The sequence below is a fragment of the Pan paniscus genome, chromosome 17 (assembly GCF_029289425.2).
Source record: "Pan paniscus chromosome 17, NHGRI_mPanPan1-v2.0_pri, whole genome shotgun sequence".
NCBI lineage: Eukaryota > Metazoa > Chordata > Mammalia > Primates > Hominidae > Pan > Pan paniscus.
Genome location: NC_073266.2, coordinates 71,715,525 through 71,742,096, shown reverse-complemented (window position 1 = coordinate 71,742,096; position 26,572 = coordinate 71,715,525). Strand labels below are relative to the sequence as shown.

At 37.9% G+C, this 26,572-nt stretch overlaps 1 protein-coding gene across 2 annotated transcripts in view; it reads left to right on the top strand.

Moving 5' to 3' along the window:
• The window catches only part of MBD2 (methyl-CpG binding domain protein 2), a 72,843-nt gene that overhangs the window by 13,717 nt on the left and 32,554 nt on the right, over positions 1–26,572 (top strand). The window contains exons 2-3 of one of the 2 annotated variants that reach the window (XM_014342362.4): positions 5,596–5,755; positions 21,771–21,908. In XM_014342362.4, coding sequence (XP_014197848.2) covers positions 5,596–5,755; positions 21,771–21,908 — 298 coding nt within the window. Of the gene's footprint in view, positions 1–5,595; positions 5,756–7,648; positions 21,747–21,770; positions 21,909–26,572 lie in introns of those variants that run through there. The other variant, XM_034943738.3, reaches the window with a different exon arrangement.

The window sequence follows — 26,572 nt, the reverse complement described above, 5'->3', positions numbered from 1 at the left end:
CTCTGAACATGCTGTTTAGCTATCTAGCTAGCCATCTGCCATCTGTGACACCCCTTGTCACTCACAGGCCATTTCATCTTACTCCAGTCTGGTGACTGCTACCCCCATCATGTTAGAAATTGATTTGAAAATAGACTTGTGTTTATTTAGAGCCCTGGCCTCATAATGGTTTGACTGAACATTATGATTATCCATGTTATCAAAGAAACAAGAAAAGGTATCTTCTGCTATATTAGAGCGGTGGTTTCAGAGTACAGTTTCACATGCAGGCAGCAGGTCTTCTGGAGATGTAATTTTATGTCATAGACTGGCAGGGCATGTTATAGTTGTCTAGCTCAGGTAATGGTAATTACAAGTAAGTTCACAGTGCGACAAAATATGAGTACCACTAAATTAAAGTGAGCGTAATCTGAGTATTTCTGGTTTCAATTACTTTTTTTTTGTTATTTTTATTTTTAAGTGATGAAATGTTCCTATGTGAACTGGAAAAATACAATTCATGTTTTGATTTTCATTTAATTAGTATGTTTCTTCAGGGCTTTTTTTCAGAGTTTATTTAAATAGTGGGTAGAAGAAGTTAAAGGTGTGATCACAGTTGGTTCAGGAATGGCATATCTAGGGGGCAGTTGGTAGGGAATTTTTTTTTGTGGTTGAAAGTGAAATAGTATTTCATTACTGGGATTAGAAGTAATCATAATGGGCAGAGAGAACTGAAAATGACTAATATCCTTCACTCAGTCTTCTAGAGTTAAACAGGTTTTGAACTTCCCTAAGTTACAAATTGATGCTTTTAAAATAAAAGCTTAGTCACTTTAAGTCTTGGTGTTTCTGAGACCAGGACCTACAGCAGCCATTATCGAGGGTAGACAGGTGATTAAACTTAATCACTTTGGGTAAGACTAGAACTTAGGTGACAGTCTTTTTGTTCATCTAGCATTTATTTCCTCAGTTTGCCTCTCCCAGGGTCAGTTTGCTACTGTACAGATGGTCTGTATCTCATCTCATGGGCAGAATTCCTACTTAATCATTCCCTTGGGCCTTGCCCTCCTCCATGTTTGCTTTCACCTCCTGAAGAGTAAAGTCTCTGGCCTAAAATCCCCTGGGGCAGCCAGGTTGACTTTCCTTAAAGCACCACAGACAGACTGTAGCAGTTATGGAGAAGAAAATGGCTTGTACTACTGTTTTCTGAAGGCAGCAGTATATATGATAGATACTTGTAGCTATCCAATACAGATGTTTCATAGAATTCCATCTGTAAAACAGGAAATGGTTATTCATTATGAATAAGAATTTACTGGTTACTAGTGAATATTCCAGCTTTCTTTTGGATATGCTAATAGTTAAAACTTCTACCTTTTTTCCTTCATTGCCAACTTAGTTTATTAGTAAAGGATGTCTAGCCTTTTTGTTTATAATAAATACCTTCCTTTTTTTTTTTTTTTTTTTGGAGATGGAGTCTCACTCTGTTGCCCAGGCTGGAGTGCAGTGGCACAATCTCAGCTCACTGCAACCTCCGCCTCCCAGGTACAAGCAATTCTACTGCCTCAGCCTCCCCAAGTAGCAGGGATTACGAGCGCACGCCGCCACGCTGGGCTAATTTTTTTGTATTTTATTAGAGATGGGGTTTCACTGTGTTGCCCAGGCTGGTCTCAAACTCCTGAGCTCGGGCAATCCGCCCTCCTTGGCCTCCCAAAGTGCTGGGATTACAGGTGTGAGCCACCGTGCCTGGCCCCCCATTTCATTTTTAAAATCAATAAACAATAGAAATAATATGAAGCCGTGTTAAACTGCTAATGAACTGCTAATCTAGATGATAAACATAAGTGATCACATTTCGTGAGTATAGCCTTTTAATTGAGTTCAAATTATCTTGATTTGGGGGAGAGATCTAAAATGAACTGGTCTCTAATGAGTTTTGTTCTGTAGAGGAACATTGTGGTGAGGCTCTATTATGTTTTCAGCTGCAGTGGATAACTGACATTTCAACTTTAAGATAAGGAACTACTTATTGCAGGTTTAATTTGTGAAGTTTGTCAATTGATTCCCTCATAAATAGCTTCCTATTTGTCTCTAAGCCATAAGCTAAGAACAGTGTGCTTATCTTTTTGGTAAGAGTTACTGCCTGAGTATTTCATCTTCTGTAAAATGAATCTGTTGAAATAAGGTGTCTACTCTAGAGCTGTTTTTTATTGCACAAAAGAGATCTATTTGAGGGACAGCTGATTGAGAATTGTCATTTTATTTTATTTTATTGAGACAGAGTTTTCCTCGTTGCCCAGGCTGGAGTGTAGTGGCGCCATCTCGGCTTGCCGCAACGTCTGTCTCCTGGGTTCAAGCGATTCTCCTGCCTCAGCCTCCCGAGTAGCTGGGGTTAGAGGCATGCGCCACAACGCCTGGCTAATTCTGTATTTTTAGTAGAGATGGGTTTTCTCCATGTTGGTCAGGCTGGTCGCAAACTCCCGAACTCAGGTGATCTGCCTGCCTTGGCCTCCCAAAGTGCTGGGATTACAGGCATGAGCCACCGTGCCTGGCCACAGAATTGTCATTTTTATTTTGTGGATTTTGTGTTTTCATTTTTTTGTGGTATGTTAAGTAGTTTATCAGAATGTCGTTTACCAATAACTTGAGTATCTGATATCTGATAATAAGGACCATATGGCTATTGCAGCTTTTTTTTGTTGTTGTTGTTTTTTGTTGTTGTTTTTTGAGACAGACTCTCGATCTGTCGCCCAGGCTGGAGTGCAGTGGTGCGATCTCAGCTCACTGCAAGCTCTGCCTCCTGGGTTCATGTTATTCTCCTGCCTCAGCCTCCTGAGTAGCTGGGACTACAGGCGCCCGCCACTACGCCCGGCTAATTTTTTTGTATTTTTAGTAGAGACGGGGTTTCACCGTGTTAGCCAGGGTGGTCTCGATCTCCTGACCTCGTGATCTGCCCGCCTCGGCCTCCCAAAGTGCTGGGATTACAGGCATGAGCCACCGCGCCTGGCTATTGCAGCATTTTATAAGTGACATAATAGCAGAGTAATGTTACTAATTTTTCATATTAATTTAGGTCATTAGTAATACTTTATTTCTTATGTGGTAAAACACATTAATCATGAAAATATTTTCTAGCTTAGTTTTAAAAATTCTTTGCCATATAACTTTTAAATAAACAATAATGTTTATCCCATTGTGTCTGCAAATGAAAACTATATCCTTTAGTATTGAACTGATAACGTTTTTTGCTCTCAGAAAGTTACCTTGTTCAGTGCTAGCCTATAATGGTGTTTGAAGTTTAAGAGTGGCATTGTTGTTTGACTCAGCAAGGAAATATATAGGAAATATTGTAATGAAAATAGAATTTCGAGTGGTAGTAGATTATTTCTGACTTGAATTGAAGAATCCCAGAAGACTTCCTAGTTGAGGTGGAGGATATTTTAGCTGGGCTTGGAGGATTTAATAGCTTTTTGATAGGCAGGATGTTGCTGTGCTCCTCCTTCCATCTGGAAAGACATGACTGGAAGATTCAAAGGTATATGGCATATTTTGGTGATTTAGAGTTTGGAATGTAGGCTACCAAAGCTGGTGGGAAAAGAGTCTGGGAAAAATTATATAACAGATATAAAGCTTTCGATGACTTATTAAGGAGGTGAAGCTTTTTTGTCAACATTGAGGAGCTTGAACATTTAGAACTTGGTACTGGATGTGTGGCTGAGACATGGGGGCGCTGAAAGATTGTGATGTGGCCTTCTAGCTTGGAGAATAAAGCACTAAGTGGACAGCAGCGCCACTGACACAGGTGCGGAATATAGAAGATCAGGTTTTGGGGTGGAACTTTGTGGTGGGCAGAGATGGTTCAAGTTTCGGACAATATTGCGAGTGACTTGCTATTTTATTTTGTGATACCGAGTATTCTGGAAGTCTAGGTTAGAGTTGGAGTTGAGCTTTGCTTGTGTAGAATCCTGTACTCTTTCCTCTGGTGCTTTCTTGTATTGTTCTTGTTGTTACTGGTTGTTATTTTCATCTGCCTGCTGAACTCTATACCTTGAATTGTGTTTCACGAATACTTAAGTCATGTGGTTGTGGAAAAAGAATGTTGGTAGCATCTTCAGTTGTCTTGAAGTGTGGTGGGACAGAATACCAAAGAGTTTGTGACAAGTCCGGGGTGTATTGCTGTGTATTTGACCCAGATAGAAGTTTTCTTGTTCCAAGAGAATATTTATTGCTTGGTTTTTCAGCCTTTTTCCTTTTATCTTCCTATGAGTTATTTTTCTTTTATTGTGGTCACTTGGTGCAAGGTTAAGTTCTAAATGTGACACATTGGCTTCTTTGAGAAGTATTCTAGAATTCTCACAATTTTCTTGTGACATATCACACTGACTTTGTTCTAGCACATTTATTTAGTTCAGAAAATTTATTAGGTAACACTTTGGGGCATTATTCCTATAAAAAATTTCTTACAGATTAATGCCACACAGGAAAAAAATTTTTTAGGAAAGACTAGTCCTCCGTATAATTCTGGCACTTTTGTAACTTTCCAGCTTTGGCAATATTACTTACAAGAAGTAAATTATCCTTCATATGCTTCCCTAAGGGAGGAGTTTGGCTAACAAAACTCATGTCAGCATTGTACAAGCACATTCACAAATATTTGCTCTAGTTTTCTCATTTCAGTAGTATTAGAGAGCACTTAAATATTGTCAAAATGTAAGAATTTTTTTATTGTGAGTGTTACGAGCCCAAATTGGTAGCTCAGATATCACATAGATTCCACATATTTGTGTGTGTGTGTGTGTGTGTGTGTGTGTATGTGTGTGTTTTAAACAAGGGTTGCTGACTTGAGAAGAATTTGTTCTCAAGTTTTTTCTGATTATTGCTGGCATAGTTGTATATGTAATACTTGCAGGGAAAAGAAAGCATTTCAAAATCAATTAGGAAAGGAAGTTTGTGAGATTGAAGACATTTTTAGTATGCCTGTTACACTGTGCATGAAGTTTGGATTTAGGTTCTCGCAGTAGTTGCTGAGTGACCAGTGGGATAGGCTGTGGCAACATGTTATGTATTCCAGTGGACTACCTAGGGGAGCATTATATTAGGTGACACTTGATTTTTTCTTACAGGGAAGTTACGGAGTTCCCTGTAAAACTTTAACTTTTTTTTTTTTTTTTTTGGAGATAGAGTTTTGCTCTTGTTGCCCAGGCTGGAGTGTGGCGCGATCTTGGCTCACTGCAACCTCCACCTCCTGGGTTCAAGAGATTCTCCTGCCTCAGCTTCCTGAATAGCTGGGATTACAGGCGCCCACAATCACGCCCGGCTAATTTTTTGTATTTTGTATTTTTTTATGTTTTTTAGCAGAGACGGGGTTTCACCATGTTGGCCGGACTGGTCTTGAACTCCTGACCTCAGGTGATCCACCTGCCTCTGCTTCCCAGAGTGCTGGGATTATAGGCGTGAGCCATCGCGCCTAGCAAAACTTTAACATTTCTTTAAAAATATGTAAAATTAGAATGGGGTATCAATTGAGGGTAGGGGAAGACACGAAGAAAAGGCTTATGTGGAGACCTAGAGTAAATATTGTTGCCTTTTGTTCAATTAACCTTACCTTTCTTTTAGTCCAAGTGGTAAGAAGTTCAGAAGCAAGCCTCAGTTGGCAAGGTACCTGGGAAATACTGTTGATCTCAGCAGTTTTGACTTCAGAACTGGAAAGATGATGCCTAGTAAATTACAGAAGAACAAACAGAGACTGCGAAACGATCCTCTCAATCAAAATAAGGTTGGTTAATTTACTTATCGTATGTATATGCTACTTCGAAAGCTCTCCAAAAAGTATCTCACATCATAATTAAGTGACTGGAATTTTGGTTGTCCAAATGTCCCGTGCATGGCCCCATACCCTGCCCACCCTGTCCCAGCAAGAGAGAGCATAAGTAAATTGTGCACAGTAGAAAACAGCAGTTCAGTATCTCTCTAGGTCAGTGAACATCATACTTTCTGACCCACTGGGGCTGTTTACAGAAGGTTTCTTTGGTGTTAATTGTCTGCTTTTTTCTTTTTCCCTCAAAATAGTTCCTGTTGTGCAAAAAGTGGCAAAATTTTAATGTGTCAGGTATCTTCACCCCATAGTTTATAATTACGTCTTGATTTTCAGGTTCAGATTTTGAGAAAGGGCAGTGTTTTTTTGACCTTTGATGATGTTGAGGATAATGACTTTTTGAATAATATCCTAATTCTATGTTTGGATATTTTTCCGTTAGCGCTTAGTTTTATCGAGCTGTTCGGTTGATAGTTTATTGTATAGCAATTTAAGCAAATCTCATTTGAATTATGATACAGTTTGAACATTCCAAATCTGAAAAATATCTGAAATCTGAAACTCTTCTGGTCCCAGGCATTTCAGATGAGAGATACTTAAGCCTGTACTAATTTAATTGTGTTAAAGGACCCAATATCTTTACAAAGAAAGCTCCTTTTTCCCTGGGGACAACTAAACATATGTGACTATTTTTTCTTAGTTTTTCTTCCTCTAAACTTCAAGGATCTGTGTGTATGGATATTGCCACCACCATTGTCTTCACACTGACAGTGAAAATAGTGGAGGGAGAAGTAGGGGCTCTCTTTCTTAAGATGTGACTGATGTAACCCCATAAGTCCCTTGGGAGTGTGTGTTCATTTTAGGAACCCATTGGCAGTGTAGTGGAGTAAGAAGGGCTTTGGACCCAGGAAGGCATGGCTTGGTGAACTGGCTCTGCTACTTATTAGCTGATGCAGTCATGAGAAACTTTCTTAGGCTCCAAGGGCCTTCAGTTTCTCATTGGTAAAATTAAAGTAAGAAAATTTTCCCTTAGCATTGTTGTAAGGAGTAAATGGGAATTTATATAGAACATCTAGCAAAGTAAATTTGACCATGTTAATTCCTTTGCTTTCCACACTGCTCTTTCCCTAAGCCACCCCCTTCCTGAGCACCAAGCCACCTTGGTGAATAGTGTTGCCTGGTGGCCTGCGTTGGAAACTTTCTGACCCGAGCTCTCTTGCCTCTTGTCATTTTACATTTTCTGAGGGGCATGGGGTCTCTGCTTCATACTTGGCTTCCCTCAATTTGTGCAGTTTACAGTAGTGTAATTCCTGATAATTGATACAGAGGTCAAAATGCATTGTTTCTTCATATCATACCTTGCATTGGTTTTCATAGGGACATTGGCAGGTCCTTTGTTTAGAGAGGCAGAATGAAAGAGAAGGCTAAATTGCCTCTGTATTGCTTAACTATGGGGTGGATTTGAGTTGGTCACTATGAAGATGTTAAGAAAGGTAAGAATAGCAGTAGAGGGAGCCCAAGTTAGCAAAAGTTAGGACCTTGTGTGTGTGTAAATCACTGTGATTTCAGCTTCAGGAAACCTTTATTCTGGGGTTACTTTGCTTCTTAAATGCACAGAGGAAAATTCAGGTGTATTTTTCTAAAATTGCCATCTTAAAACACAGTGCTGGGTACCTATTAAAGGGGCTTCAGTATTTATGAAATGAAGAGTACTTTTAGATTACTGTACTGTTACCAGAACCACAGTTTAGTTACGTTAAGTGTAATGTGCAGATTTATTTTCTGACACTTATGTTTCATCAAAAACCAAACACTAATTCATCTCTTCAGTTTGTGTGCACCTTTCTGCTCTAGCTGCGCTGGAACACTCATCGTCCTGCACCATGGCATGCGCTTTCAAGACTCTGCTTGCTCATACGCTGTTTGCTGTGCTTGGAATGTGCTTACCCCCTTCCCCTTCATCTGGCGAACTCCTACTCATCCAAGACCCAGCTTCATTGTCTCCATCTCTGGGAAGCCTGCCCTGCATACTCCAGGCAGAACCAATCCTTTCCTCCATAATGCTTCCCTGGTGCTTTGCCATTGTATTTGTGACTTGTTTGTCTGCTTCAGCTAGCCTGTGAGCTCCATGAGGGCAGGGACCATGTCTTTTTTTGCTTTTGCACACGGTAGGTACTTAATATTGCTTTATGTTTATTTGATTTACCATCCACCTCATTCTAGAAGTGTATAGTGGTAATAAATGTTTATTAAATAAATAAATTATACCGTACATTATTTTGGAAATACCTTTCATTTTCATTGTTTTCTGAAGCTTTCTGCCTTAATTTTTGGAGGCATGGTCTTTTTTTGGCATCTGATTTTATTTAAATGGTCAGAAAGTGGAGTTTTGCATTTTAAAAAATAAGTTCTCTTCGAAAGTAACACCAACAACATATTAGATAGTTCTATAAAGCAGAAAATATATTTGTGGCTAGTTAAGTAATAACTATATTATGTCTTTTTTATGATAGTACAGTGTAAAGAAAGCTAAGAGCTTTAAAGTAATTAATAGAAATCTGAGGTAATGTTTTGCTTTGTGGTTGTGAATCTGGCTTCAGTACATTATTGTGTTTGTTTTGTTTTGTTTTGAGACAGAGTCTTGCTCTGTCGCCCAGCCTGGAGTGCAGTGGGGTATTTCGGCTCACTGCAACCTCCGCCTCCCAAGTTCAAGCGATTGTCTCTTCCTCAGCCTCCCGAGTAGCTGGGATTACAGGCACCCACCACCACGCCTAGCTAATTTTTGTATTTTTAGTAGAGATGGGGTTTCGTCATGTTGGCCAGGTTGGTCTCGAACTCCTGACCTCAGGTGATCCACCCACCTCGGCCTCCCAAAGTGCTGGGATTACAGGCGTGAGACACCACGCCCAACATGTTTTGTTTTTAAACTCTTATCTTGAAAGAATTAGAGCTTTAATTGACAAAATGAACTTTGAAACAGGCTACATTATAATTTACATTAAGTAATTATAAGCTATGATTTTAACATGTTTTCCATATCAGAGGTGAATTACTGGTGATGAATAATATCTTTAGGTGTGATTGGAAAGACGTCTTTTTTTTTTTTGAGATGGAGTCTCGCTCTGTCGCCCAGGCTGGAGTGCAGTGGCGCCATCTCGGCTTACTGCAAGCTTTGTCTCCCAGGTTCACGCCATTCTCCTGCCTCAGCCTCCCGAGTAGCTGGGACTACAGGCACCCGCCACCAGGCCTGGCTAATTTCTTTGTATTTTTAGTAGAGACGGAGTTTCACCGTGTTAGCCAGGATGGTCTCGATCTCCTGACCTCGTGATCTGCCCTCCTCGGCCTCCCAAAGTGCTGGGATTACAGGCGTGAGCCACCGTGCCCGGCCAGAAAGATATCTTTTTAAGAACTCTGCAGAGTGGTTTTTAATTATTTTAGGATGGGTGGGTAGGGTGAAGTGGGCATCATTTTTAATCTGTACTACTATTTTTGCAGTACCTATTTCAGATATCTCAAACTCAATCTTAACCTTACCCTGAAAATCGATTCCATTCTTGATTACATTATACCTTATTGATTTTCTTGACTGCCATAATTATTTCCAACCACCACCTCCATCTCTTCAACTGACGTTGAAATATCAAGAAGGTTACTGAAGATATTCCATTAGGTTAATGGAAAAAGACTAGAGAAAGATTTGGAATTCATCAGCACAGTTTATATTTGAAGTCATGAGCAGGTTTCTCAGACCTTAAAGGGAAAAAGTTACAGAGCAGCACATCCAGGGGAACATTCTGTGATGACGGGACTCTTTTCAGCCACAGGTGGCTGTTGAGTGCTTGACATGTGGCTAGTCTGACTGAATAACTCAATTTTTTTTTTTTTTTTTGAGACAGGGTCTCGCTCTGTCACCCAGGCTGGAGTGCAGTGGCGTGATCTCGGCTCACTGCAAGCTCTGCCTCCTGGGTTCACGCCATTCTCCTGCCTCAGCCTCCCAAGTAGCTGGGACTACAGGCCCCCACCACCACGCCCAGCTAATTTTTTGTATTTTTGGTAGAGACGGGTTTCACCGTGTTAGCCAGGATGGTCTCAATCTCCTGACCTCGTGATCCACCCGCCTTGGCCTCCCAAAGTGCTGGGATTACAGGCGTGAGCCACTGCGCCCGGCCTCAATTTTTAGTTTTACTTTAAAATTAAATAGCCAGATGTACCTAGTCACTATCCTATTGAACAGCACGGAGCTTTGCCTCTCAATATGCAAATAAGCTTTGCCTCTCAATATGCAAATAAAAACCAAACCTTTGCTTCAAAAGCTAAATATTGTTTAGGGATTTATGTTTGATTTTTCAAAGAGGTGGTGTTGCAGGGTTTCACAGATATGACTCAACATTTTTAGCAGGGAACTGGGAGGAGAGGCAAGATGATACTAAAATTTAATTGGAGACACTCTAGGATTGGATAAAGAAGAGTACAGTGATTCTAAGTGCAAGATATGTTTAGGGGACTTCATGCAGCTTGGTTTGTCACTAGAAGTTTATTTTAGTGTTTTAGATGTATAAACATACTGAATTTGTGTTTCTAGGTCTTAACATCAAATGTTTTATAAATTAAATCTACAAAACTAATAAAATTCAAGTTCCCTAACATTAATTTAATGTGACATATGACATATTCTACAAATTGCTTACAATATGAATATGGTATGGAACAAATTATTTTTTAGTTTTGCTTGACAATACTACTGGTATCTTGGAAAGGCTCAATTCTTTCGTCACATTTCTCTATTCACCCAAATTGGATACGTTTGAAAATAAAGAACATCATATTTTCTTGAATGGAATCAGTTGTGTGTTAAGTCTGCCATTATTTATTTCTCATGAATGATCTTGGTTTAAGGTGGTAGTATGTTTTTGTGAGTATAAATACACACTTGGATTGGTATATGGCTGTATGCTAGGTTCTCAGTCACATGATCTAGAAAGTACTTGTTTTAATTATCCTCAATAATAATAAAAAATTTTGTGAAGAGCTTACCTATCTTGGTGGCAATTTCTGTGTAGTTTGAGAAACTTAGTGGTGATGATAAGAATCAGATTTGGGTATATAGAGTGTGGCACAGTATGGAGACTGGATTTGGGAAGGGATGAAACTAGAAGTAGGGAGACTAGTTGGGCTCTTGTAGTCTAGAAAAATAAAGATGGCCTGAATGAATCCTGTGCAGGAAGTATGGAAAGGTGAGACTCGAGAAATTAGATGTAAGTACCTGATGGTTACACAAAGAGAATGGATGCTGCAATAACCCTGGCTTTGGTCACTTGGGGCAGGGGAGTCAGGGAATAGGGGGATAAGGGCAAGTTTTGGGGGTGGAGTGAGGAAGATCGAGTTAAAATAGTTTTGTTTCTTGGACTTCCAAAATGATCTTGGGGACCCCCAGGAATTCTCAGGTCACACTTTGAGAACTCCTTTCATAGTGTTTTTGTCATTGATAATGCCCAAAATAAGGACAAATGAAGTGTATCTTGTCACTCTGTAGGTCCATGAATTAAATGAATAAATGAATCTTGTGGAGAGTAAGAGGACCTTCCAGAAAATAAATAGGAGAATCAAGAGAATGTGGTGTTACAACAACCTGGAAAACAAGATTTTTGTTAGAGATCAGGGAGGATAAAGACTTTGTCTAGCCATTGGATTTCTAAATTATGAAGCAACTGGTGACTTTACCAGTTTCAATGGATAGAAAGGATAAGTCCTGAATAAGAATTCCAGAAAGTTTCTGGGAAATGAGAGACTAGAAACACAATGTGCCTGTTCTTTCAGATGTTTTAAAATTTTATTATTATTTGGTTAAGTAATTTGGGCCCATAATGAAAAGGATATTCAGTGAAAAATGTCTCCCTCTCTCCTGTCTCTTAGTCCCAATCCTCTTTAGAGGAAACTTGTTAATGAGGCTTTTTGTATGTCTGTCTAGAGCTTATATGCATTTACGAACATGTACACATACATGCATTTTTACCCCTTTCCACAAAAATGGTTGGCCTACTCTTAAGAAGCTTGAATGAGAAGAAGAGAGAAGACAATATTCAGAAGAGAATGCATGATCAAAGAACATTATGGTTATTTTTCCTTTAAAGATTTAAAGAGGTCAGCTTGGAAGGAACCAGTAGGCAGGGAGGTTTCTAATCTGGGCGACCATGCCTCAGAAAGACCTCCAGGAACCTTTGAATTGTGTGCAATTTTTGTGTGTGTACATTTTATTGTTGAGACAGGGTCTCACTTTCTCACCCAGGGGGAAGTGCAGTGGTGCAATCACAGCTCACGCAGCCTTGACCTGGGCTCAGGTGATCCTCCCATCTCAGCCTCCTGAGTAGCTGGGACTACAGGTGCAGGCCACCACTCCTGGCTAACGTTTTGTATTTTTTGTAGTGACAGGGTTTTGCCATGTTACCTAGGCTGGTCTCAAACTCCTGGGTTCAAGCGATCCACCTGCCTTGGCTTCCAAAGTGCTAGGATTACAGGCGTGAGCCACAGCATCCAGCCTTGTGTACATTTCTCCAAGAGCTTATTTTCCTCAAATTCTCAATGGAATCTATAACTGAAAAATAACCACTTTTTTAAAAGCAGGAGAAGGAGCTTGGCAGAAGATGTGAGGGAGTAGGTGAAGAGCCAGGTCACTTGCTGCAGCTCAGATTAGGCATTTGTTTGACTATGGATTTTTCAGTTAATGAAGTAATGCCTTACTGGGTTGACTTATTTCTGCCTGAGGTACTTCATGGTCAGTTCACCACCATCAGAGCCCTGTGGTAGGACCATTCTGATGACCAGCTCCTGGTAGGGCATAGTGTGGTAAGAACTGCCTCTTGGCTTCTACCTTCCTAGGATTCCTCCATCCAAACTGAAAACAAAGACTTCATTTATTCCACCAACATTCCTGACCTATGGAGAAAGTAAAATTGTTGCCAAAGATACTGATACCCTTTTTGTCAGTTATTAAAGTCTTGCTCAACTGAGTGTTGTCTGGTCTCTGTAGATAAAGTTGGGGACAGGGAAGGGGAACGAATAGGTTGTAGGTGATAAGTCTAGCATTTCTAGGCCCTAAAGTCCCTCCAAGGGATAAGTGTGGGCCACTGTTGAGTACAGGTTTCTATTAATTTGATACTGAAATCAAAAGTAGAAGTGAGGAGCAAGTAGCTGTTGTAGTATGATGATGATGATTTTGATGATGATAATGATGATGATCTAGACGCGTGCCCGTGGAGATAGAAGTGGACAGATTCTAAATCTCTTGAAAATAGGATTGACTGGTTTTGCTGATGAGTTGTGTGTAGAGCATAACAGAAAAAGAGTACTAAAGGGTGAGTTCTTGGTTTTTAGATTAAGTAGGTAGATAGAGGTGCCATTTACTGAGGTCACTTTAGGGAAATAATTTATGTGAGTAAATAAAATCAATTTTAAATATTCAACATTTGAGGTGCTATACAAAACCAGAAGGAGAAGCTTTCCTTGTAGAGGGAGTAGCCAGTGTAAATTCCCTAAGGAAGTATGCACTCATCATGTGAAGACAAAAAGGCCAGGTTGGCTGGAGCTTAGGGAGTGGAGGAGTAGTACTAGGTGAGGTTTAAGTAGGCAAGCCTGGTAATAGGGCTGTGCCAGCCAGCATAAGGAATAGTATAGAATGCTGTCTGAGGGTTTTACATAGGGGGAAATACGACTGCTTTGACTGTGTGTGGAAAATGTAGAGACACAGAAGTGGAAGTCGGACGCCAGTTAGGAAGCTGTTGTATTTGTCCAGGTGGGGATGATGGTGACTTGGACAGTGCTGGTTTAATGAATGAATAAAGGAAGAAAGGGAAAGATGTAGCAAAAGACAGTAGAACAAGTTCATGTTCTCTTGTTCAAAGAGCTAATTTTCTCATATACAAAAATATTTTTAATAAGTGAATACATAAAGGATATTTAGCTGATATTCTTTAGCTAATGAAGATAATCAGGTTATTAGCTATTAATAATAGTACTGTTCCATCCTTTTGGCTAATTTGAGTCATGTAGCTATTGATTGGATAGCGATTGCTAGGAAGCAGAGTGACAGAAGAATGTTAGCCATGTTAGCAAATAGGCTTGCTGATGAGAATGATTTGTTCAGTATGATACTAGTTGTATTATATTATAAACTAGTGCTTCAAATGTGTCTAAGCGTGATAGAACTTTCTGAGAGGGTCTGGACTTGGCTATAGTGATAATCATGAAGGGAGATTCGGAGACAGAGTTGTCCATGATATGGCTTTAACAAGATTTGTTTGGTATGCCCAGGTGTTAACAGAACTTTTATAGGTCCTGAAGAGTTAACCTAACTTGTAGACTCCAGGTCAGCAATAGAATTAAGCCCTACAGAAAACTATTTGTGTCACTATTTCCATAGTTCTCCCAAGGATGTGTACATAGCTAATGCCAACTGAGAAGTAAAGGAGATGATTAACGCCATAGAATAACTGTCTGAGTTTGAGTAGGACTGTTCTAGGATATCTGGCTGAAACTCTGGCATCTTTGGTGATGTCCGTTACATTAACTAAAGCTCCAGTAAGTTATTTTTCAAGCAGAACTCTTCAAAACGTGTTTTCATTGATGAATTGTAATCATTCTTCTGTGAACAGGTGTAGTCCTTTTTAATGAGCTCAAAGTGTACTCCATCCATCCTATTAATATTTTAATATGCCATTAATCTCCTTTAAAAAATCTTGTTCCCCATATAGAATATTAGACTAAGTGGATTTTCTGCATAGACATCATGGGTACCAGATAATTTTTTCTTTACTTTTTGTAAAAACCTATGAAGTTGCACAAATTAGTGAATATACTAGAAACCACCGAATTGTATATTTTAAAATGATGAGTTTTGTGGTATGTGAATTATATTAATTAAAAACTTACGAAGAATTGTAAGGCACTTTCCATCGTTGGCATTTGATTTTGTGGAAGGACATTCACTATGGACTACCGTATATATTCTGGAGCAAATCTCCAATTACTTTTTGAGAATAGCCTTGATTTGACCTAAAGGTATCACTCAGGCACACCTTTGTTTGAACCAGGGGATAGCTTTATTTCTGGGAAAACTTAACAGGTTAAATTTCTAAATTTTAATAGCATGTTCAATAACCTGTTTAGGTTAAATAAATAACTGCTATTTATTTAGAATTTGTACCAACATGACTATAAACTCTAAACTTGTTTTACTAAGGGCTGATTTTTTTTCTTTTTTTTTTATGACTATATATGGATGGTCCAGTTAGTGCCTGCCACGTAGTAGGCACTCAGTTTTGTTCAATGATCAACTGAATGAAAGCTGCATTTGTAGCAGCAGCAGCAGCATAACATGCATTATCTTGTTTGATTTTTATAAGAATTTTATCCAATAGCTATTATTATTCTCATTGACAGATGAGGAAACTGACCTTAGAGATATAGTCTCTGCTTCTCAAATTGGAGTATCTTTTGGGGAGTGTGCGGTGTATGCAAAAACCACAGAATTAAAATGACGCTTGAATAATACTTGGAAGTGTCAGTTTTATTTGAACATTTTGGGTAGGTAGAGCAACATTTTTACCTTAAACATGACTAATGTTTAAGGTAACGTGCAAAATTTGTGTGAATTTTAAAGATAAAATGAGTCTACTAGGCTTGGACCCTAGAATGTGTACAATTTGAACTGTCATACCACTTTATTTCAAAGCCATACTGAAAAAAAGTGGTATTTACAATATAGTATAGCGTAAGTCCCTGGTGCTCAAACTATGCTGTGTGGAGGCTTTACATGATATTCATAGACATGGATGGTTTTAAAGGAATCCATTTCGATATCTTTAAATTCCATATACACTCTTTCCTTCAACTGATCTGAGAATGTAACCTGTGATAGAAGTACACATTATTTTTTCTGTAATTCTCCTTTATAGTCAACCTCCCATTTTACAGAACAGCATACTTCTCACTTGTATGCAATATTACCATGGTACAAAATGTTTGATATCCTAAAGGGACACTATGAGATACTGGATTGAGAACACGAATGACTCAGGCACAGTCAGTTCTTTCCACAAGTACAATTACTTGCTTTCAACAAAATTTAGAGGACTTTATGTAGACGTTGACTGATTTTTAAATTTTTTTGATGGTTCACTGTTACATTCTATCATATAACTCAAAAGGAGTTCAGAGAATTTGAATGACGTGGAATAAAATTCATTCTATCTACTCATTAATGTGAACAACATTTCTCAGTGCTACATCTATGAAAAAGGAAGACTAGGAATAGAATTGATGCTATACCTTGTCCCATTCTAGCAATTAGTAATACACACTTGAGAACATAAAATTATTTAAAAAATTTTTTTCATTAAGCTACATATATATATATACACGCACACACAACTTCTATATATGTAATTTATGTACTAAAAATTGTAATACTTTATTTTGGTCACATATATACTAATAATTATAATAAACCAGAAGAAATTTGTTGTTTTATCACTAAGAGCTTTATGGTCACAGAAAGTGAAATAATTTCATGATACATAAATGATCAGTGAAAGATTATCAAGTTTAAAATAAGAAATAAGTTTGGAAATGGAATTATTCAAAGAGTAAAGGGAATGAAAATTTATAACCATTGAAGAGTTTGTTTGTATATAAATAGGTAATGTAGGTAATGGTGGGTGCATTTAGATTCTGTTAGATTTAACAGTTTATTATTAAAGTATTAGCATTTAAATTACTTCTGGTAAGTGCATCCTTTGCAACTGATTACATTAAAATATGAAATATTCTTGCTGACTTTAAAATGCAGGTGGGGTATATATATTTTCAAATTTCTCATAAGGGGTAGAAATACAAAAATATTTGACAGCCACTGGCTTATGATACATGTTCTTCATCTGCCTCTTTAGTTATTCTCTTGTATCCTTAATCACGTGAGATCATTGGAAGGTTACGCAATAATTAGGCCCTTTCAGACTCACCTTTACTGAGTTGTCCTTTAAGTCTTATGTTCTTGGTTTTCATGGAAAGTCACTGAAAAAAGAAAGAGCATTTGAAATCTGCTTAATATTTGTTGTGAAGTTTAGTGTCTTTATCGATTTTCTTCTAGATTTAATACCTGGACATTATTTGTTTTCCTCATTACTTGGTATGCGTCCTCCTTTCTGACCATGGCATCTGTGTAATTGAATGTTTCTCTCTTTGCCCAGGCCCCTTGAAAATTCAGATCCACATTTGATGCTTAGCTCTAGTATCACTATTGATCTTTTCCAAAGGATATCTGTTTTTTTCCTTGTCCTTGATTTTCTGTTTTTAAAAATTAATTTTTGTGTATTTTGTCCTTTGGGAGTGTACAAAAGATATATCTCAGATACTTACTGGAAAGAGAGGAAGTAAAATTTTTAAAAATAAGAAAGATTTATTTTTATGTTCCTCCCTGCAACTAGGGGATAAAATAGATCCTCAAGAAAAATACTTTCAGCCTAATACACACATTATTATAAAATGTATTAAATTTTGATTTGAGGGCTAGTCTGTACATAAGTTTTGTCAAAGGTTGGAAACTTAGTTCTGATATTAGAATGTGTTTGCCAGTTTAATTTTGTAACAAAGAATTTCTGCTTCACTTTTTCTTATATTGAAGATATAAGAAGATTGCATATACATAAACAGCTTTAATCTTGTCCCATAAAAAAGTGTCTGGCTTTTAACTCCGTAGGTGATGGTAGATTGGTCCTTTAGATTCTAAACTAAACTGTAGAAAAACTCAGACACACAGCTGGGCATAAATTAATAGTGACTCAGGGCAGTCCTCAGGGTAGAGGTAATAGAACTGACTGTTTCTGTGACAGTTTCTGGGAAAACTAGTTAGTCCAGCTTTACAGATTGCTCAGCTTCATGTGATACTGTTTTAGAATAATAAATTAAAGACATTCTGTCGTCAGAGCTTCTAGGCCAGTTAAAAGGAGAAAAAATACTAAAAACCAAAATAAGATTGAGTGAAGAATAATGCAGCACATTTTGAATAATGTCTCATTCTGTGCCAGTAGGGAATGAACTGTCTCATTAGACAATGGAAGTTAGTTGTGTATCTTAAATATTTTAGCCAGGCTTTTCTTTTAATTTTTTTTATTGCACAGAAACATAAGTGAATGGAAGAACGTCCATCTTACCAGTGTAGCATCAATAGTTTGACGTGTTCCATGCTTCCTTCCAGTCTTCATGGATTCAGGATTCATAGTTTGAAACAGTTTAGAGTAGTTGCCTCCAGTCATCCTTGGTAACAATGAGAATCTCACAGGTTTGAATATGTTTACTCATGCAGACGGTTGCAAATACTTCTGTGTGTCTACTGAAGTAGACACGTGATGCCACCTTTGTTCTAATACCAGCAGAGTATATCATTCTTTATTAAGAACAAAGGCCGGGTGCAGTGGCTCATGTCTGTAATCCCAGCACTTTGGGAGGCCGAGGCAGGCGGATCACGAGGTCAAGAGATCGAGACCATGCTGGCCAACATGGTGAAACCCTGTCTCTACTAAAAAAAAAATTAGCTGGGTGTGGTGGTGCGTGCCTGTAGTCCCAGCTACTCGGGAGGCTGAGGCAGGAGAATTGCTTGAACCCAGGAGGCAGAGGTTGCAGTGAGCCAAGATCGCGCCACTGCACTCCAGCCTGGTGATAGAGCAAGACTCCGTCTCAAGAACAAAAACATTAAAAGCCAAACAAGGCATCGTTTAGTGATACATACTGATTATACCTAATTAGTGACAAGAAATTCCCTGTAAGCATTTATGTGTGAAGCTGCTTAAGGGTTGAATATTGTCTACTGTTGTTAACAGGTTGGGTGACTTCACTTAGGGCCTCCAAATGGTCGAGATGTCATAAATCAGAGGTGTTCAAACTTTCTTTGCATCACAGAATGACCAGGAGAGCATTTAAAATGCGTACTCCTGAGCCTCACACTTCGTAGAGTTAGCAACCTAAGTGGTTACTTTGCAGCTTGTCAGCCAAATTTGCACATTTTATATATTTTTTGAAAATCCATAAAGATAAAGCTAAATACCTGAGAAATAATACTGTTAGTCATATGAGATGAGCATATCTTTTAAAGGTAAGCAGAGACATTGGGGGAAAAAAATGAAATAAAGGAATGACAGGATTGCCCAATACAAACAGGAGGGCTGTGTTGTGTGGAGAGGTGTAGAGGTGAGGACACATTTAATATTGGATCTAAAGAATATTGTAATTGTAATAATTGTCAGATTATTGTGAGGCTTACATTTCTAGGCATGCTAATGTTCTTTAAGTAGAGGTCACAAACTCAGTGCCTACAGGGCCCAGACAGGTAATGCAAATGTGAGTTGTTGAGGAATGTTGCAACAGGAGACCCTGAGGCCACTACTGGACAGCCATTTCTAATCAGTCACAGCCTATTGTTGCCAAACCAAGTCCAGTATTTCTAGATCTTTCAGTTTTTAAGAGAAGCTAGAATTCTGGATTTTATATGAAGACTCTAGATTTTTAGGTGCTGACTTAATTCATTAAAGGCACTAAAAAATGAACACTCATCTCTGGGTTAGGCTTGATCCACTTGCCATCAAATTGCAATCTTTGTTTTAGAGCTGTGTTTCTCCAGGTGTGGTCCCAGGATTAGCAGCATCAATATCACCTGAGACCTTAATAGAAATGCAAATTCCTAGGCCCTATCTCAGACCTGCTGAATGCCCAGTGCCAGGGGTGAGACTCAGTCATCTGTGTTTTAACAAGCCCTCTGGGTGATTCTGATGCATGCTCAGGTTTGAGAACCCCTGTTCTGGTGCATGGAAGTTGAGATTACAATTTATATGTGGGGGTAGTAGTAAAGATAAAAGTTCATCAAATATCCTGTAAATATCAAAAATATATCAGACGTATTTTGTTTTCAGGTATATGTAACTTCATCCTTTTTGCCAGAATCTGAGAAAACACGATAATTGTGTTTTCTCCCTTTTCTTTCTTGTTTGTTAAGAGTATTGCAAATGAACTTAATAGCAATTCTGTGCCACATTTTGACCTCACTGGAACACATCTTAGATTTTATTGATTGATTGATTAAAACTAGGTAAATAAGTTATATGGCTTTACGAAGCTTCAGTGTTAAGTCTCCTTTAAAAGTATTAAATATAATATTCAGTAAGTCCTCACTTAATGTTGTTGATAGGTTCTTGGAAACTGACTTTTAGCCATATGATGTATAATGAAACATATTTACTCTAGGCTAATTGATATAAACAAAAATTAAGTTCCTGTGGCATATTTCTGGTCACAAAACATCCCAAACTTCTAAATAAAGACCAAAACACTTCTAATGATAAACACTGAAATTAACGTGAGCTCTCCGCACATTTAAGAAATATTAATATAAACAAGATTATTATTCACCCACTGATTCCAGTTCAGGATTGTGGGTAGCCAGAGCCTCTCCCAGCAACTCAGGGTGCCAGGCGGGACCCCACCCTGGACAGCACCCCATCCCATCGCAGGTCGCACTCACGCTCACTCAGGCTGGGACCATGTGGATGCACCACTGAACCTAAAGTGCACTTATCATTGGGATGTGGGAGGAAACAGGAGTACACAGAGAAAACCCAAACAGACCTGGGGAGAACATGCCAAATTCACACAGATGGGCTTAGGCTGGGAATGGATTTTTTTTTCTCATCATTATAACAAAATGACATTGAACAAAACGACATTATTCAAAGACCTACTGTATATTAAAAATAAGGAACACTTCCTTATCACATTTTTCTAAATTGAGTTCTGTTTGCTGGAATTAGAATTACCATTTGTACTTATTTGTTTTTATATAAAAGAGGTTAATTTATGTGGTTTTATGTAAGTCTGGCCTCCTAATTGCTGATCAGGTTGTTTATATTTTAATGCCCAAGTATGCCAATATTTTCCTCCATTCTTAGAATGTAGAAATGATTGCTATCCTGATTGGTATCCTTAAAGTTCTTGGCCAGGTGTGGTGGCTCACACCTGTAATCCCAGCACTTTGGGAGGCTGAGGCCTGCAGATAGCTGGAGTCCAGGAGTTTGAGACCAGCCTGGTAATGTAGGGAGACCCCATCTCTACAAAAAAAATACAAAAACTTAGCCTGCTGGTGGCACTGCCTATAGTCCTAGCTACTCTGGAGGCTAAGGTCGGAGGATTGCTTGAGCCCAGGAGGTCAAGGCTGCCGTGAGCCATGATCATGCCACTGAGCTCCAGTCTGGGCAACAGAGTGAGACCCTGTCCCTAAACAAACAAGCAAAACCCCAAGTTCTTTTTTTGGATAAACCAATCTTAAACACATTTGTTCATTTAAAAGTCATTAGTGCCTTGCTGATCAGATACGAAATTTATGTAGAGAATTTTCTTACACTTAAAAGTATACAAAAAGCTGGCCGGGCGCGGTGGCTCACGCCTGTAATCCCAGCACTTTGGGAGGCCGAGGCGGGTGGATCATGAGGTCAGGAGATCGAGACCATCCTGGCTAACACGGTGAAACCCCGTCTCTACTGAAAATACACAAAATTAGCTGGCTTGGTGGCGGGCGCCTGTAGTCCCAGCTACTCGGGAGGCTGTGGCGGATGGCGTAAGCAGACCCGGGAGGCGGAGCTTGTAGTGAGCCTAGATCGCGCCACTGCACTCCAGCCTGGGCGACAGAGTGAGACTCCGTCTCAAAAAAAAAAAAAAAAAAAAAAGTATACAAAAAGTTTTTCATATATTTTGAGGAAACTTCATACATGTGTCACTTATTAGGTGCTTAAAATGTACCCTAGAGCATTTAAAATGCTGCGATAGACTGAGAAGTTTGGAATAATTTGATTTAAAGTAATAGATATTGAATTAGTAGGAAGTCATCTGATTGTGTTTATATATAATATTTTAAATAAAAATACATTTATATTCACAGGGTAAACCAGACTTGAATACAACATTGCCAATTAGACAAACAGCATCAATTTTCAAACAACCGGTAACCAAAGTCACAAATCATCCTAGTAATAAAGTGAAATCAGACCCACAACGAATGAATGAACAGCCACGTCAGGTAAGGATCTAATTCTTTCTCCAATCTTATTTTTCAGAAAAATGCTGGTATTTTTACCAGAAATAATTCAAATAAATTCTGGTTAAAATGGAGTATATTTGGAAAGAAAATTATTTTATGTCCTAGGCTATTACATGAATGCTGAAGTATGCAAAATTTAGGTAAAATATTTTTAAGAAAAAATTTAAGAAGTCAATAATGAATCTAATTCATAATATGGACTACATTTTTATGCTTTTCGTGTGGTAATATACATCAGACTTGGTTCTGCTAATCTTAGTTTTTTAAAGATTATCTTTCCAAGGATAATATTTCATAGAAGAATGAAGCATGTAGTTTGTGTTGCTTAGTTTAAAAATATTTTCTATTATTTGGAAGCTAAAACTACTTTTTATTCTGATTTCTTGTTTTGTGAAATCTGTCCCACCCCTTTTGAAAAACAGAATTAGATAAACTTTGTCAATATGGTATATTGTCCTGTGACTTCCATTTTTGTACCAATTCAATTTATTTTTCTCTTTCTTTATTGCTTCAAGCTGTATTCCACCAGAATCTTTTCTTAGAAAAAAAGCATTACCTGAAAGGCCTCCCTGCTGCCTATTAATGCCATATAGCCTGGGGAGGGAGACTGGACAAAATGCTTAAACCTTCCACGTAACCTTGCTTATTCACTCCCTAATTGTGGTCAAAAAGCCTAGGTAGTTCATGAATTTTTAGTAGCAATTGGGGTGAGGGAGTGGAGGGAGAAACATCTGTGCGTTTTTTTTTCTCTCCTTTCTCTGCCTCCTCCCACCTGAGTCCACCTAAGGATTAGAAACACTGATTTACCTACGACGGTTATCTTTTGCTCTCGTATTCCCCTTTTAGATGTCTCACTCCACCTTTTCATTTGAATTTTGTTTTTCACTAGTCCTTCAAGTGTCTCATCTCCAGACTTCATAAAGGATTGGGCCAAAACTTTCAGACAGTTGCTCTAGAAGAAACTACATAAAGAAATTCAGTTCCCACATCCTCTGTAGTGTTTTTTCCTCTTCAGGTGAGCCAGGAAAACAGAAGATATTTGGAGCCACATTGGATCAGCATCTTGCTATAGATGTCTCAAGATTTGAAGTTCTAAACTTGCTTTACTGTTGGTCCCCAAGAGATTCAACAGGGGCCATGTAAGTGTATCACATCCAACATAAAAGATGCGTACCTGCATGTGCCTTTAGGCTCTTGTCACCACTTAGGTTTTCTTTGGGCCATTCAGCTTTCTGTGTGAGGCTTTTCCCTTCTGTTTTACTACCACACCCAGTGATAGTCATGAAACCACAGGAGGTTGCAGTATATTCATTACAACAGGGAAGGAATTCTGGCATTCTGAACTTTGCCCACCTTGATAAAGCCGTTCCCTGGTTGTATTCTTTCTCAGATACTGTCTAAAGTCTTGAACATCTTGTCCTTTGACTTTTTGGTGATTTAAAAATCATTTCCCCACAAATATATTTATTAATTGAAATTTTTGAAAGTATATGATTGGGTAAAACAGATTTGCTTCAAAAATTCTGAAAGATAAAGAAGGTGGAATGTAATCTTTAATTAATAATATCATTCCACGTTGGAAATTTGAGTTTCCTTATGAGATCAGATAGTATTTAATAGATTTTATCCTCATCTTTTCTTTGCCAAATCATTCTCAATGTAGTCTATAAACCCAAACGTTTTATTTAAAGATCAATTGATTAGCAAATTCTGGCCGTTTTAACAGTAACTTAATTATTTTCTGCACCTAAATTCAGTCACAGTTTTAAAAACCTCTAGTAATTATTTACTGGGTGTTTACCTGGCTATAGAGATATTGGTAACTTAGAGTTTTAAAGTTGAAATAACCAGACTAGTTGCTCCTTGTTCTTTGGTATGTTGAATAGTTTTAAGTTTTCCTTCTTTTATTATGGTGTATGAGATTATTCTCAAATGAAAGGTATGTGTCCAAAGAGCAAAGTTCTATCTCCTCCATCTCTCCCCAAAAAACTTACGTCATTTCAACCCAGATCTTTTGAGGGTTTAATCTTCCTTTTAGCTTGCATAGATAGGAAGTGTTTAAAATTATTTAGCAGGCCACTTCTCCAAAAGCTTTGGCTGTTTTTTACTTTATCCTTATGGTACCTGACAATTTTTGCTGGATGCTTTTGATTGTGCTAAGATATTAGTTGTCTTTCCTCTTTCTTTATCATCAATGTAAGAATTGAGGTAATATTTGACCACCGTCTCACCAATAGGACTGTGTATTGGGCAGAATATTGGAAAATAGTAAAAAGACAATTTTCATGTTAATGTTTTAAAAATCATGATCTGTTATCCCAAGTATTCCAGTTTAGATTCAGTTCGTTAGTAAAGGAAAGATGTTGGTTTTAATTCTATTTTGATATACATATGGTAGATGACTGCTAATCAGCTATTTGTAATTGAGGAGATAGTTGGCAAAATACACATAGGCAGAAATGATTCTTCCAATTTTGCTATCCAATCTTAGATTCATTGAATTCAGTTGATAATATAAATTGCCAAATATTCCAATTGGAGAAGTTATTTTTATTAGAGAGTAAATGAATTAGACAATGAGGTTTCTATTTTTGAGGTTCCCATAGATATAAATGTTTTTATTCTTTGTATCACATTCTTTTAATAAGATGTTCAAGATAGTGATATTGTAATTCCTTTTAAAGTGTTGAATTTTGAGGCCTATAACTAGGATTAGGCTTCTGAATATTAACTAGGCTTTACTGTGAGAAGATCTGAAATGTTTAATTTAGATGAGAAGCAATCATTAAAAATAATAATTCTGTCTTTTATAACCAACATCCTATGCCCAGGTCATTTATATGGCAGCCTAATTTGAATTCTATAAAATATATAAATTATGAATTTTTAATGTATTGACTCCTTGAAAATGCCTTAGCTTTAAAAGTGCAAATTAGGGTATGAAAAGAAAAGCATTAAACAGAATTCAGTAGTGATTTCTACTTATAATTAAAATTTTAAGGTAGTGATGGAATTTGTAAAACCTAGTTATAATAGGGTAGTAGCCAGCCATTCTTGTATATAGCATCAGTGTATTTGATGATTGCTTGTCTTTTCTTTAGATTAAAAAGACCCCTGTAGTGGGGAGGAGGGAACTCTGCCAGTTATCAGACTATTATCCCAAACAGTAATCACTGAAATATCCTTATTCAGCTAGATGCATAAAACACATCTCAAGATCTTTTTAGTGTAATTGAGTTGTAATTTTTGCTGGTAACAATGCCTTTCCTAGTTTACCCCCTTCATAATGTGAAGAACTACCATTTCTATTTCTTATTTCTTTGCTGCTGTCATCTTTGATACTATCTGGTCTCTTGATTGCTTCTTTTTCTCTTTTAGCCTCAAACCAAAGAAGCTTCATCTTTGAACTATTACTTCTTCCTTTTAATTATTAGATTATAGAGGGCTAAAAGGCTTTTGTGTTTTTGACAGTCTTTGAATAGTAATTACATTTCTTATAGAATATTCACTTTTTTGTAGGGGTAATTGTTTAACAGTAAAGAAGCAGATTTGAATCTTCCACTTGATCTTAGATTTTTTTCCTTTTATTTCATTTTGCCAATTCCCCTTTCAACGATATGAAACTTTCCTTTACCTACTTCCAGAAGCCAGCCTTTTCTTTTAGAAGGAATGTTTTAAATTGTATTAGAAGAAACTTTCCTGATAAAAGATAAATTGTGTAAATGTGCAGTTTAAAGTCACTGTGTATGAAAAGTGTGTAAAATAGATCAGCTTTCAGTTGCTAAAACCCAGAGGGTTACTATTTCAGGCATTCTAGCAGCATTTTCTTGTTTCTAATCTCTAACAGTTATTTCTAGTATAGTCTCATTATAATGTTCTTAATGACTGACAAATAGATAAGCTAAAGCAGAGTCTCATGGTGGATATATTCCTTTGCTCTGGACAGAAAAATTGACTGGGCAGAGAAAATAGAGGATGTGTCCTATAACACTTAAAAATATTACTCTGGGTACTGTTGGGAAGATGCCATATACAAAGTGCCAAATGAATAGTAGAGTAGTACAGGCAAGTGCTATAGGTGTTTAAGAAAAGTGAGGTTACTGTTGCTAGGAGGCTTGAGGAAATCTTTAGAACAGGCATGAAACATATGCTGGACATATTTTTAAAATGTAAAAAATATTTTCTAACAATATTTTATAATGTTTCCTTGGGCTAGATTCCCAGAAATATAATTAGTGTGAATAGTTACATTTTTGGTACATACTAGCAAATTGATTCCAAAGGGTTGTACCAAATTAAAAGACTATCAATAAGTTAGATACTTTCCAGTTTCAGCTTACCTTCTATAGCAGCAGTCCCCAACCTTTTTGGCATCAGGGACTGGTTTGGTGGCAGACAATTTTTCCATGGACCAGGTGAGGGCGAGGGGGATGGTTTTGGGATGAAACCATTCCACCTCAGATCATTAGGCATTAGATTTTTATAAGGAGCATGCAACCTAGATCCCTCACATGCGCAGAGCACAATGGGGTTCGCGCCTCTGTGAGAATTTAATGCTGCCTCTGATTGGACAGGAGGTGGAGCCCAGGCGGTAATGCTTACCTCCTGCTGTGCCGCCCAGCTCCCAACAGGCCACAGACCGC